The sequence below is a fragment of the Miniopterus schreibersii genome (genome assembly GCF_964146895.1).
Source record: "Miniopterus schreibersii genome assembly, chromosome: 2".
Taxonomy (NCBI): domain Eukaryota; kingdom Metazoa; phylum Chordata; class Mammalia; order Chiroptera; family Miniopteridae; genus Miniopterus; species Miniopterus schreibersii.
Window position 1 is genome coordinate 173297444 of NC_138102.1, and position 14763 is coordinate 173312206.

At 40.6% G+C, this 14763-nt stretch overlaps 1 protein-coding gene across 1 annotated transcript in view; it reads left to right on the forward strand.

Moving 5' to 3' along the window:
• The window catches only part of UTP20 (UTP20 small subunit processome component), an 80985-nt gene that overhangs the window by 10394 nt on the left and 55828 nt on the right, over positions 1–14763 (forward strand). Inside the window, exons 9-17 of the mRNA XM_081130767.1 lie at positions 288–434; positions 518–652; positions 1806–1883; positions 3580–3758; positions 9122–9277; positions 9377–9465; positions 10944–11049; positions 13386–13536; positions 14386–14448. Coding sequence (XP_080986893.1) covers positions 288–434; positions 518–652; positions 1806–1883; positions 3580–3758; positions 9122–9277; positions 9377–9465; positions 10944–11049; positions 13386–13536; positions 14386–14448 — 1104 coding nt within the window. The remainder of the gene's footprint in view (positions 1–287; positions 435–517; positions 653–1805; positions 1884–3579; positions 3759–9121; positions 9278–9376; positions 9466–10943; positions 11050–13385; positions 13537–14385; positions 14449–14763) is intronic.

Sequence of the window (14763 nt, forward strand, 5' to 3'; positions counted from 1 at the left end):
TTTATAGTTATTCTCTCTGTTAAATATTTTCTTTCAAATTAAATTCTTTGTTGCTGAGCCAGTGTGGCTCAGGGGTTGAGCATCAACCTAGGATCCAGGAGATTGAGGTTCAATTCCTAGTCAGGGCACATGCCCAGGTTGCAGGCTTGATCCCCAGCAGGGGATGTGCAGGAGGCAGCCCATCAGTGACTCTCATCATTGATGTTTCCATCTATCTCTCTCCCTCTCCCTTCTTCTCTCTAAAATCAATAAAACATATTTAAAAAAATGAAATTCTTTGTTTGCAGGAATCACTCCTGGATCTACATACAAAAGTAACCCAAACTAACTGTGGTGAAAGTTCTGAACAGATTAAAAGGTTGTTAGAAACATATCTGATACTTGTGAAACATGGAAATGGATCAAAGATAACCAAGCCTGTTGATGTTTGTAAGGTAAGTTCCCTACTTAATTTGCTTGAAGTTTGTTCATTAAAAGCTGGTTGCTAAGTGCACGTCGTTTTTTCTTTTACTTATAGGTATTATCTCAAACATTGCGAATAGACCATCTTTCCACATCTTGCCGGGAGACCCTCTTGGATGTAATTTCTGCTTTGATCCTTGGTGAAAATGTTGCCTTGCCAGAGACCCTCATCAAAGAAACCATAGAAAAAGTAATTTACTTCAGCAAATATTGAGTAGTTAATAATATGTGTAGCATTGCATAAGCCTCCTGGGGGTGTATAAATGAATCATGGCAAAGGTTCTGCCTTCGGGGAACTTACCATCTTATTAATTTTTGAATTGTATGCTATAATAAGGAAAACTGTGTGAGTAAAAGCTAAATCTGTTCAGCAAATATTCAAGTATGTATAGCCTACATTGTAGGATATGGACTAGATTTCACGGTGGACACTACAGTGCCCGTGATTTTTGATAGGGAAGTGGGGCCCTGAGAGTAAGTAGTTATAATTTGTGGAACTAATCTATTGATGTCATATAGAAACATAGTGTTAATTTTTTGGGGGGTTGAGTGACAGAGATGGCTTTTCAAAGGACTTGTATTTGGGATAGTCCTTGAAGGTTAAGTAACAGTCTTCCAGTCAGAGAAGGGGTTGAAAACTCTAGGAGAGGAAACAGCAAAGCTGTGTTCAAAAATGTGTGCAGTCGAGGCATGTGGGCCCGTGAGGGAGCGTGATGTGTATCAGGCCTGCAGGGTCTGCTTGGCTTTGAGAAGTTAGGTTGAACGGTTCCCTGCAAGTGTTAGAAATCCCTGGGAAAATTTTAAACAGGAAAATGATTTGATGAAATTTGCGTTTGAGTGAGTTTAGAAGATGGATTAGAGGGAAGTGGGATTGAAAATAAGTCAGGCTCTTCCTAGTAGGCTCTTCATGTAGTGCGCAGTAGAAAGGATAGAGGAAGGTGTAAAATCTTGCTCCTGGCTCCTGCGTCATTCCCTGGAGCTGGAGAGAATTGAGCAGCTCTGGCAGAGCCCTGTGTGACGCTAGAAACACTGTGCCCGTCACATCTGTGTAAGTTCCTGTGGAGGAGGCTTAGCTTGGGGACAGATTTATACTAGCTGCTTTCCCAAGGGGGCCTCAGTGCCTGTGTCTCCCACCTGGGTGTGTCCTTCTGCACAGGGGAGACTCAGCAGTCAAGTTCTTTTCATCTCCGGTGACTGTATTAACTTGTATCAAGCACACCACTACTTTCAGCTTGCAAGTAGAGGACTTGAAGGTTTGGGATTTTTTTTGTTTTTGTTTCTTCAGGAATGGGGAAAGTACTCCCTGTGTACTTACTTTAATATTTTTTACTTGTGGTCCACAGACTTTTGAGAGCCAATTTGAAAGACGTTTAATTTTGAATTTTTCCGAAGTCATGTTTGCTATGAAGCACTTTGAGCAGGTGAGCAAAATAATACTAAGTTTTGATTTGTTGTGTTTTTAATCTGTCATGGTAAAATAATCAAAGTTAAAACCCTGTGATTTTGTTTGCTTTTTTTAGAGGAACAAGAATAAATATTGGATGTTTTGTTCATATGTATTTTTTAAAGCAATTATATTCCAATTTTTTAAATTACAGTTGACATTCAATATTATGTAAGATTCTGGAACCAGCTTGTTTTTAAATAATCCTTTTGGAAGTTATAGAACCATGTGGTAAAAAACAAACAAACAAAAAAACCCAGGTTCAGGAACTTCTATGTGAATTTGAAGCATAGACAATAGTTTCTCACACATTTTACATGGGAGGAATGTTGTGAATTGATTTCATTGCTACAAAATAGATACCTGATGGAATTAGGTAGAAATCTTTCTCATTAAATCCTAGGTCTATTTTATGCCTTTCCCCTCATTCCCATCAAACATTTGTGACTCCTTGTAACTGGTAATCCTTCAGTATACTTCATGGAAACCTATTTCTGTATCTGTTCTCTCATTTTCTCTTAGTCTTTAATAATATATATTATCATTTATCTCAAAAAAAAAAACCCCAAAAACTTCTTTGTACACATCCTAGTCCTGTTCTTTCCTACCCAGTGAGGGCCCTATATCTGGCTTATTTTTTTTTAAGCATCTTTTTTTTTCTTCCCTGTTCCTTTTGGTCTTTTTTTAAAGTGTTATATTTATCAGAGCACTCTGTGGTGTTTACAGTTTAAAGTCAAATAGGGCTAAGAGGCAGTCACTTGATTTCCACTCCCGTCTTACTCATCAGGAACAAACCATCTAATGGCGTTAGCTGTTTTCTTGTGGTGTTTATATTTTTAAGCCATCTGAGTTTGCTGCTTTTCCTCCCTGCATTAGCTTTGGCCCTCATCTGCAGACTTCCTCCTGTGGTAGGTGGATTATGGTTCTTTTACACTTCTCGTCTTAATGGAGTTACATCACAAATTTAGCTGAACTCATATTCACCGTATACATAGTCCTTATTAAAAGCAAGAGTATTTTATAATTATATTCCTTCCCTGTATACCTTCTCATTTTTCCTGAAATTGCTTCAGTCTTTAAAAACTAAAAATTGTTTTCTTTGAATAGCTGTTGAGTCATCCTGTTTTCCAACAGCATTGTAGAGTGCTTTTCACATGGCAAACCGTCAGATAATTCAGCAGCTCAATCCCCCCTCCCTACCCTTTTCTGGGGACATTCCTCCTGGAGCAATTCTAGTCTGACTGGGTTGCTTTCTCAGCCCACTGCACAAATGTCAGGCTAGAACATCCTTTGCTTTTCTCTTGTTTCCTGGGTCCCACGTCTTTCTTGTGTTTACTCTCTTATTTTGATGAACATTCTTCAGAGGTTCCTTCAGAGGTTAATGGAAGTAAAATTTTGAGATTTTAGTACATCTGAAAATATCTTTATTCTCTCCTAACACTATAGTGCTAGTGGGCTGAATATAGAATTCTACATTGTCATTTTGCCTGTTTTCCAGTCATTGCTTCATTGTCTTCTGGCTTCCATTGTTCCTGGGGAGAGATCTGATCCCATCATGATTCCTTGGTTATGATCTTTTTTTTTTCTCTGTGGAAGCGTTAGAATCTTCTTTTCCTTAAGTGTTCTGAAATTTATATCTGTTAATAAGTGTGATTTTTCTTTCTTATTTTTAGCTTTTTCTACCCAGCTTTCTCTTATATATTGAGAATTGCTTCTTGATTGATGATGCTGCAGTCAAAGATGAAGCTCTGGCCATTTTGGCCAAGCTCATTCTGAACAAAGCTCCACCTCCCACTGCTGGCTCAATGGCAATTGAGAAGTACCCTCTGGTTTTCTCTCAACAGACAGTGGGGTGAGTTCTACATCTTTATTCTCTATATCGTTAAAAACAATGCATTAACCATCCTGTGAAAGTGAAGACCTGTATGTATTAGCTGTAAAGATGTCCATGATATATTGTTATGTGAAGAAAGCAAGTTGTAGAATAGTATGTGAAATATCCCATTTTGTAAAGTTAAAATAAAAAGTATATGTGAGCATAGGAAAACACATGGAAGATTCACAAACAGGTTAACTTGTTAATGTCAGGAGGATGGTAAGTGAAAGGAAGACATGACTCTTAAATTTTTTTAACCTTTTGTTTTAAAGTACATTCATGTGCAGTTGCAAGAAACAATACAGAGAGGTTCCGTAAACCTTCACCCAGTTTTCCCTGGTGGTAACATCTTACATAAGTTCACTGCAATATCACAGCTAGAAAATTGACTTGGTACAATGTACAATTCCATGTACATAGTATTTGGAACTGCTAGGCAGAGTTCTTAGACTTGACATCAAAGACTTGTCTTTGCACCCACCTTATTCAGAGTTACCAGTTTTACATGCATTTATCTCTGCATGTGTATGTAAATGGATATAAAGTTCTATGCAGTTTTATCACGTGTATATTCTTAACTACCACCAGAGTCAAAATACAGAGTTGTTCCATCACTACAATGACCTTTTGTGCTACCTTTTAATAGCCACACTCAGCCTACTGCTTGCTCCCCACTCCATCTCTATCCCCTGGGAACCACTAATCTATTCTCCATTTTTATAATTTTATCATTTTAAGAATATTATATAAATGGAATTGTACAGTACACCTTTTGTGATTGGCTTTTTCACTCAACATAATTCGCTTGAAACCCATTCACGTTGTGTGTAGCAGTAATCCATTCCTTTTTATGTCAGACGTCTCTACGAGCTTATTGCTGAGTATTATTTAATCATTCACTTGTTTAAGACTTTTGGGTCATGCCTAGTGTTTGGCTGTTATGAATAAAGCTGTTATGAACATTCCTGAACATTTTATTTCTCTGAGATAAAGGCCCAAAAGTGAACTTGGGTTATGTGGTAAGTGCCTGTTTAGTTTTCTCAGAGGCTGTGCCACTTCCCTCTCCCAGCCGCTATGTGAGGGACCTGGCTGCTCTGCGTCCTCACCAACCCTGGACGGTTTCGCTGTTTTTATTTTTACCAGCCTAATAGGATATAGTGATACCTCAGTGTAGTTTTAATTTGCAATTCCATGATGACCAATGATATTGAGCATCTTTTCGTGTGATTACGTGTCATCCACACATTCTTACTGAAATATCTGTTTGTTTCCTTGACCCATTTTCTAACTCTAGTTTGTTTCTTTACTGTTGAGTTTTGAGTGCCTCATATTTTCTAGGTACCAAGTCCTTTTGTCAGATACGTGGTTTGCAAGTATTTTCTCCCAGTATGGGCTTGTCTTTCTTCACTTAAAGATTTTTTCACAGAGCAAAGTACTAAATTTTGATGAGGCCCAGCTTATCAACTTTTTCTTTTATGTCAAGTCTAAGAACTCTTTGCCTAGCTGTAGGTCCCAAATATTTCCTCCTATTTTTCTAAAAGTTTTATAGTTTTATGTTTTACATTTAAGTCCATGATCTATTTTGAGTGAATTTTTATAAGGTATGAGATTTTGGCCAAGTTTCTTTTTTTGCCTATAGCTGTCCATTGCTTTTCTTCCTCACAGAACTGCTTTTGCACCTCTGTCAAAAATCAGTTGGGCATAAATGTGTGTATCTATTTCTAGATTCTCTGTTTTATCCCATTGACTTATGTGTCTATCCTAGTCTAATACCACACTGTTTTGTTACTATAGCTCTAAAATAAGACTTAAAATCTTGAAGAAATATTCTATTTTATTCTTTTTCAAAATTGTTTCATCTATTCCCGTTCTTGCGCCTTTTATATAAATTTTAGGGAAAAAACTTGTCTGTGTCTACAAAAAAGAAAAAAATCCTGATGGGATTTTGTTTGGAATGACATTAAATTTATATATCATTTAGGGTAGAATTGACATCTCCTTAAGGATACATAAAACTGTTAACTTTGTTTACATCATGAGGCTGTCAAGAGGAAGAAAGAAGTGACTATTAACATTTAGATTATATAGCTTTGCATTTAAATTGTTAGAGGCCATGGATTACTTTCTTAATTCTATTAAAAACTATACATACTCTTTGGAACTTGAAAACAGAGTTTATATAAGTATGTGAGAGAATTCTGCTTATCATCTTTCTAATAGTTAGAGTGGGTGTGTTCTGGAAATTACAGATTAGGAAACTAGTCCCTTATGTGTTTATACATAGGAATAATCCTTTTTTTTGGATTAGTCAGACCTGTTGCTGCATTCCTTGAGTTTGTGCTTTGAAGCATTGCAGCATCCCTTGAGGTGGGTGTCACTGTCCCCACGGTCACACAGCAGAGTTAGGTTTTGAGTCTGATCACCTTTGATTCTGAAGGAACCTATCGTCACATATTGCCCGTATACCGACCTTAAGAATAGCTTCTCTTTCAAAACACACCAACGGGATCCTGTTGGTTTTTCACTTGGCCGAGCTCTGATTCCTGAGGAGTGGGTAATCAGTAACCCCTGTATAATTATTCCCTTGGAACTTAATCTTGATTTTGCAACACCAAGCCAATCCCCACCAGGCAGATTCCTTGCAAGTGGCCAGGACTATGGGTTCTGGGCAGTGGGAGTGAGCTGCGTCGTTGGCTTCCGTGAGGTGAAGCCAAGGGTGCGACTGGGGCTGCAGATCAGGCCTTCTCACACCGCCGTCCCAGCCATCTCAGACCCTTCTTAGAATGTGACATGTGAAGCATGAAAAAGTTAATGGAGGCATGGTACCTAATGTAAGGCGAGCACCACAGCTTCTGTGTTCATTCCTCTGAGGAAACCTCCTGCCACCTCCACAGAAACAGGATATATGTGACTGGCCAGTCACCTTTGAGAATATTCTTAGACACACCTCATCCACTCCTCACAGATGTGTTGTGAGAATAAAAGGAGATGATAGATTTGAAAAGACTCTTCAGAAGGTAAATTTATTCTGCCACTTGACAGATACTTACTGTGTCGGGCACTGCTCTGGGCATAACAATGAAAGAAAAAAAGGCTTCTTCCTTTGAGAAGAAGACAACATTCTTGGGGTGAGGGGAGCGTGTGAGGCAGGGAAACAAACAAGATAATTTTACATAGTGATAAAGAGGAAAATAAAGCAGGGTGCTGGGACGGAGAGGGCATGGAGAAGTAGCATGGTCCACTATAGTGATTGGAGGAGCCAGCCTGGCCAGGAAGGAGGCCTTCTAGGCAGCAGGAAGAGTTGCTGGAAGGCTCTGGGACAGGACTAAGCCCAGCATGTGTGGGGAACAAAAAGCAAGCTGTGTGGATAAGGAGCACTGGCCAGGAGGAGAGCGGAATGAGGAAGGGAGAGAGAGGGGCCACGCCTCGATCCCTTAGGACCTTACAGAATGAGGTAAGGGGTGCAGATTTCACTGCAGGAACTCATTGGAGGTGTGACGAAGCAAGGGAATATGTGACAACTAAAGATGTACTTGTTGTTTTAATATATCTTTATTGATTTCAGAGAGAGGATGGGAGAGGGAAGGAGAGATAGAAACATTAATGATAAGAGTCATTGATTAGCTGCCTCCTGTACTCCCCCTCCTGGGGATCAAGTCCAAAACCTGGGCATGTGCCCTGATCGGGAGTCAATCCGTGACCTCCTGGTTCATAGGTTGACGCTCAACTGCTGTGCCACGCCAGCCGGGCTAAAGACGTACTTTTTTAAAGCATCTTGATATCTCATTTGTAAGGTTTTTGCAGATTGTTCAGTCACGGTTAGTACTAGAAAGACTGTATATCAAGATGTAGTGATTTTTAGAAATTGCCAGTGAAATTAACTGTCAGAATTTCCCAACATTCAATATCCTGATTAAGTGTGAAACAAAAGGGAATGCAACTTTTTGGTTGATTTTAATGATAAAAAGAAGTAAAAACCTGACATTCTGCTTCTGTTGTGTAACAAGCTATGCATACCGGACATGGATAAATTATAAAAACATCACTTTACATGTTTGTATGATTTTTCTTTTGATTAGATTTTGGTCTTAAAGAAGACTGAGTTACATTTCATTGGCAAAAATAAAAAGAGGCTAACAAGAATAATGCCAAAGTAACAGATACTTAAAACTGTCACATCAGAAGACATCACTGACCATTTATCAAATTAAAGCAGCTGAGAAAGTTCTAAATCATAACCATTTTAGTGACATTTGTCAGATTCACTGTGATAACTTTGCGACATTGTTCTGCTTTTGTGAAGTTCAGTGGTCGCCCTTATCTGAGGAGGATACGTTCCAGACCCCCAGTGGATCAGTGGATGCATGAAACCTCAGATAGTACCGGACCCTATACATACTATGTGTTTTTCTTTACGTACATATCTATGATACAGCTTAATTTATAAATTAGGCACAGTGAGAGATTAATAACAATAACCGATAATAAAATAGAACAGTTATAAGAATATACTGTGATAAAAGTTTTGTGAATGTGGTCTCCCTCTCTCCAAATATCTTATTGTACAGTATTCACATTTTCCTCGAAAGGAAACACTTGGCAGCTTCTCTTTGACATAGCGGAGTTGCCAGCATCACCAACTTTGTGCTCTGGGGCCATTATTAAGTAAAATAAGGGTCACTGAACACAAGCACTGTGATGTCTTGACAGTTTATCTGATGACCAAGACAACTTCTAAGGAACTAGTGGGCAGGTAGCATCTGCAGTGTGGAGAAGCTGGACAAAGGGATGACGCACGCCCCGGGTGGTACTGAGTGGGATAGTGGGAGATTTCGTCATCCTCCTGAGAGAACAGCATGCTATTTAAAACAAATTAATTAAAAACACACACACACAAAAATGGATGAATTGTTTGTTTATGGAATTTTCTAGTGAAACCACAGATGGGGGGGCCAGGCGGGACTTACTGTAGTAAAATTGTGTCTAAAGGAAAGAGGGTGGTGGAAGTCAGTTTATTCCAATAAGCTTACCTCTCCAGTTCTTAAAAATACGTCCATCAGTACAAAATTCGGAAATACTTAAAACTAAAAAACCCTTTAAGTTATGAAGCAAAATAAGATAGAAGAAAGTAGAACCAATAGGGTTGAAAAAAAGCCTCTCACTGAAAATTCAGTAAGTGATACACATGTGTTTACTTGTTAATATTCACCCATCACCACCAGTTCCCTCCTCTCCCCAAATGCTCCACAACGGAAAGGAGCCCAATTCTATTTCAAACTTCTTAAGGCAAGAGTGATTGCATTCTGCTCTGCTTTAAACATTTGTTTATCTTCTTTCAGATCCTATGTAAGGCAGAGGAAGGCCAGATCCAAGGGAGGAAAGGAACAGATTTCGGTATCGGACCATCTTTTATCTATAATCCAGTTACCCCCAAATAACAGTGCTACTTTCCTCTCCTGTTCCTGGGCAGCCCTCGTCGTGTTGCCTCACATTAGGTGAGAAAATGAACCTGTTTTACCTTTATTAGCCATCCCTGCTGTTCCAGGGAAAAGCCAGTGTGAACTTTTCCCCCTTTCTCCCCACTTCTTGGACAGACCTCTTGAGAAAGAGAAGGTGATCCCGTTGGTCACATGCTGCATAGAGTCACTCTTCATGACTGTTGACAGAGGGAGCTTTGGAAAAGGTCAGTAACAATTCCCGTTTGTTCTCTGTCTTTCTCTTCTGACACTCCCAAAGCCATTGTAAACCCACAGAACAGGAGAGAATAGCACTGCGTTTTGTTCTGGCATAACCTCTTGTGTGAAAAATACTGGAAACAGAGCAAGAGGGAGGTGTTGCACTTGTACTTCCTAACCTGGTGAACAGATCAGGGTGGTGTAAACATAAGCTGAATCTGAAGGTCAGAGAAATAAGGACACCCCTGCCCCCCAAGCTCCAGCCTGTGTATTGTTCCCTGTCTCCCACGCCCAGTCTGCCCTGATATACATCTTATGCTCTAGGCATTTGCTGATCCTGAGCGACACACTTCCTTTTCCAGCCTCTGGCTGCCCTTGGACATGTGCTTCTTCTTCCTGGAGTTCTCTCTAGGTCTTTGCCATTAGATCAGCTCTCATTTATCTTTCAAAACTCAGCTCAAGCACAACACCTAGGAAGGCCTCATGACTCTTCTAGGCAGAATTTGTCCACTCTGCCCAAAATACCATTTCCTCTTGTATGCTCTTGTACGTCTCCCCTCACTAGCCTGAGAGCAGCTATTTAAAATAGGTATTTTGTTTTATTCTAGCACAGTGTGTTTTTTCTAACAGTAGTCATTCATTCAGCTATTAATATGCTAGATCCTGTGTTAGATACTAAGCAGATATATTAGAGAATAGGGTAGACTTACCACATTTCAAGTGGTCAGCCACACGTGAACTACTGGCTACCATATTGGACTGTGGCTGCTTATTGGCCCAATTAAGAACATTCCTACCATTGGGGAAAGTTCTGTTGGGCAGTACTCTTCTACAGTCTAGGGCTTGGGAAAATGTTTATGTAAAGGTCTAGTTAGTAAATATTTTAGGTTTTGTGGGCCACATTCAGATTGGTGGTATATTCTGTTAGTTTGTTTTTGTTTTAAACAAAGATAAAATTTTTAAAAAATTCTTATCTTGCCAGCCATATGAAAAGGACAAGATTTGACTTACTGGCCATAGCTTGCCAGCGTCTGGTCTAGGATTAAATGAATGTATAATTAATATTAATTAAGCCATTGAATATGCAACTCCTTATAAATTGGAGACATAAAGTCAACAGGAGTTTTCTATGAAGATAATCTTAGCCTTTGAAAAGTCCAAGTCTGCTCTCCTCATAACTTCTAATTTTGGCAGTGCCAGTCGGTGGGACCATTGACCTTCCTCCTCACCTCAGTTAGTGGAATATGCATTTTTATTCTCTAATTCTGAATATATTTTTCTCTTAAGAAAGTTAAAATATGACCTGGAGCCTTCTCTTTTTAGTTCCTTTCTGTTAACTTCTGACATTTTACAGACAACTCTTTAGAAGGCTCAAATTTAACTGAAGAAGATTGTATAAATAGCAAGTGTCAGATAAATGAGATGTCTGGTAGTGACTTTCTCAAAGAAATAAGTCCTGTGGTTTCTTCTGTTTTTCTGCATTTAGGAAACTTGTTTGTTCTTTGTCAAGCTGTAAATACTCTGCTGAGTTTGGAAGAATCTTCTGAGCTTCTTCATCTGGTTCCCGTGGAACGTGTGAAGAATTTAGTATTGTGAGTAAACACATTCTCTGTTTACCTTAATAACGACTGAACTGTGAAAGCGTCTGTGTTTGTGAAATCTTGGATGTTTCGTACCTGAACTGTATTCATGTAGCAGATTTATAATCAATTTAAATCCTCCAATTAAAAGAGGTAGAGTTCTTGACAGTCTCTAGATACAGATTCGTCCTGGCACAGGGGTGTTTTGCTGTGTGTGAGCTAGTGTTGCAGAATTAGTGAGGGGTGCTTCATGCTGAGTATCCCAGCCACAACACCGCAGTGCTCCCTTTTGTGCCTTGCTCAGTGGCTCCACCACGCACGTTCCTGCTCCTTTCATGCTCTCTCAGCTTGATGCGGGCGGCATCTCAGAAGGCATTCCTGGGCCTTCACCAGAATAGTCTGCACACCAGAATAGTCCAGCGCTCTTAAATTTACTTGAGCCAGCTCCCTGTTTGGGCAGTAGCTGGGGCCATTCGCCACTCACTGCTCTGCTTAGCACCCTTTCTCGAGGACGGGCCTCCTGAGAGCCAGGTGAGGGCGGGAGCCCAGGATGGCTCATCCCCGTCCTCTCGAAAATAGGGTTTCTTTCTTATTCAGAGTATTACAGAGCTCCCTTCTTCCCCCCATTGGTCCCTCCAACCCTTCCACCCCCTTCCCAGTCCCTCTCCACACCTTTGTCCCTGTCCTTGGGTTGTGCATATATGTGTATAAGTTCTTTGACTAATCTCTCCCCCCCACTCCCCTCCTTCCCTCTGACATTCTTCAGTCTGATCCATGCCTCCATGTCACTGAATCTGTTCTGTTCATCAGTTTATTATGTTCTTTAGATTCCACATGTAAGTGAGATCATGTGACGTTTGTCTTTCTCTGCCTGGCTTATTTCACTTAGCATGATTTTCTCCAGGTCCTTCCATACTGCCCCAAAGAGTACAAGATCCTCCTTTACAGCTGCGCAGTATTCCATGGTGTAACTGGCCCACAGCTTTTTTATCCGCCCATCAGTAAAAACATGATTTCTTAATGTTCTTCTTTCCATAAATATTCATTTGCTTTTCTCATGTACCAGGCCCTGTTCTGGGTACTGAGAGACATAGTGAATGAATCACAAAATTTCCTGCCTTCGTGGAACTAACACACTAATAAGAACAGACAATAAACAAAGTAAATAAGTAAAATAAATAGCGTGTTAAATGGTGGTGAGAAAATTAAAGCAGAGTCGGGACAGGGGGAGTCTGGAGGTTGGGGACAATGGCAGTTTTAAGTAGGGAAGGCTCACCAGGAAGGAGACATCTGAGCAGAAGCCCAAATCAGCAAATGAGGAAGCTACAAGGGTGTCAGGGCTTAGAGGCACTCTCTCTTCCAGACCCAGGGACAGGGTGTGGGGAGGGGGCTGGCTGGAGCAGCAAGGAACTCTATGGCTGAACAGAGCAAGGAGTGGGTAGCAGGACAAGAGCACCTAGAGGTGGGGGTGGTAGGCAGTGTATGACCTTTGGCTGTTGTAGGGCCTTGGCCTTTACTCTGAGTGAAAGGAGACATAGGAGGATCTGGGGCAGGGGGGGTGACTTAGGCCTAAAAGGGATCACCCTGGCTGCTGTGCTGAGAAGAGACTGAGGGGGGATAAGAGAAATCATTTAGGATCTCTTTACATTTGCCGTTTGTCACTTGCCATGTCAAATGCACTCCTCACCCCCTTCGCCCTCTTCCCTCCAGCCCTGCAACCTAGGCTCTCAGTCTGGCCTCCTCTCCCTGATTTACTTTTCTCCACCACACTCATCACTGTCATACTGATTATTTATTAGTTCATTTACTTACTGGTTGCCTTCCTTTATTAGAATGCAAGCTCTGGGAAGAGAGGGAGTTTGTCTTTTGTTTACTGCTATATCAAGTGTCTAGAAAAGTCCCCAGGACATAATAGACACTCAGTGTTTGTTGAAGACGGAGGGTCCATAGAGCTTGAGCGGCTTACCCAGGCCTGTATTGCTGGTGGGTGATGGGACTGCCCTACCCCAGAGCCTGTGTGCTGGGCCCCTCCTCTGTACTACTTCCCTTAAGCTCAGTGTCATTGTTATTGACAACTATATAGATTGAAAAGACAGCATTAGATTTTAGTCCAACAGCATATTCTAATCCTGCCTCTGCCTCCAAATAGCTGTGTGTCCTTGAGCACGGCACTCACTGTCACCAGGCTTCAGATTCACCTCCAAAATGATGCTAAATGTCCATGTAAAACTTTTACGTGTTCCCTTTTACATTGCCTTCATCAGTGACAATTTTCCATGGTTTCTGTTTTAGTCTAAATGCTCTGGGGTGTGTGGGACAGTTTGGGTCTAATAAATATCTTGTTGCAGAATGTTTCCTTTGGAACCATCTGTGTTGCTGTTGGCTGATCTCTATTATCACAGATTATCCTTATGTGGCTGCAAAGGGCCACTTTCTGAAGAAGCTCTAATGGAATTATTTCCCAAGTTACGAGCAAACATTTCAACGGGTATATCCAAGGTAATACTGTTGTGTGGTGTGTTCTCCGTCTCTGTACTTTTTTAAAAAAATATATCTTTATTGATTTGAGAGAGAGGAAGGGAGAGGGAAAGAGAGAGATAGAAACATCAATGATGAGAGAGTTATTGATCGGCTGCCTCGTGCATGCCCCCGACTGGGGATCGAGCCCACAACCTGGGCATGTGCCCTGAACGGGAATCAAACCATGATCTCCTGGATCCCTGGTCAATGCTCAACCATTGAATCACTCCCGGCTGGTCTCCGTCGCTATATTTTTGTTTGTATATATTGCCAGTGGTCACCACAGCTCCCTAATCAGAAATTGCTGCTGTGGGGTGATTTATGTTTAAAGCAGCAATTCCTAAACACCTACAAACATTGCAGCAGGTCCAGTTGGGGAGCTTGAAAAGATCAGTTCTGGGTCCCTACACCCCACTGTTGTGATTCTATAGGAATAAAGTTTCTTAAAGCCCTCTGGGTGATTCTGCTGCTCATTCAGGTGTGTAGAACTACCTGAATGCATTATTCAGAGATAAAAATCACTAATGTCAATGGAATTGTAAACCTAATTCTTTGCACTTATTTCCGGAGATGCCTGTAGTGTCATGGTTCAAAGAAACTATCGTTTTATGTGCAACCTTCCCTTCCGTCTAGTCTGGTCAGTAAGTGTTCCAGGTACTGTTTGAGGTGTGGTTGGTGTTGACCATGAAAGAAGAGTAGAATAGATTTGTATTACTCTGACAACTGGTATATTTTTCACAGTTCTATAAAACTTAGATCTCACCGGCTGCTTAGTTTCTTCTTATGTTTAAACTCTTGACTTTGAAACATGCCTATTCCTTCCCCCAGATTCGGCTTTTGACAATAAGGATCCTAAACCACTTTGAGGTTCGACTTCCGGAACTAATGGAGGTATTTTAACTGTTCGATTTGGATAACTTTTTAAAAATGTAGCTCGATATATATATTTTTTGTAATTCTTATTCCCCCCAAGCCAACAAGGCCACCAGCGAACCTCCACAGTTAATTGGTAACTATTATTTCAGGCTTTTGTATATACACATGTAATTTAAACTAATTGTGTTATGAAGGTTTTTCCACATCAGTACCTCTCATCCTGCCTCATTTCTTTTGAGATTTGAAAGCAGCCCACTGTTTAACGTATCCTGTTTAACCAGTTCCCTGTCAATGGAGACTTGAGTGGGTTGCTCACAGTTTTTCAGAATT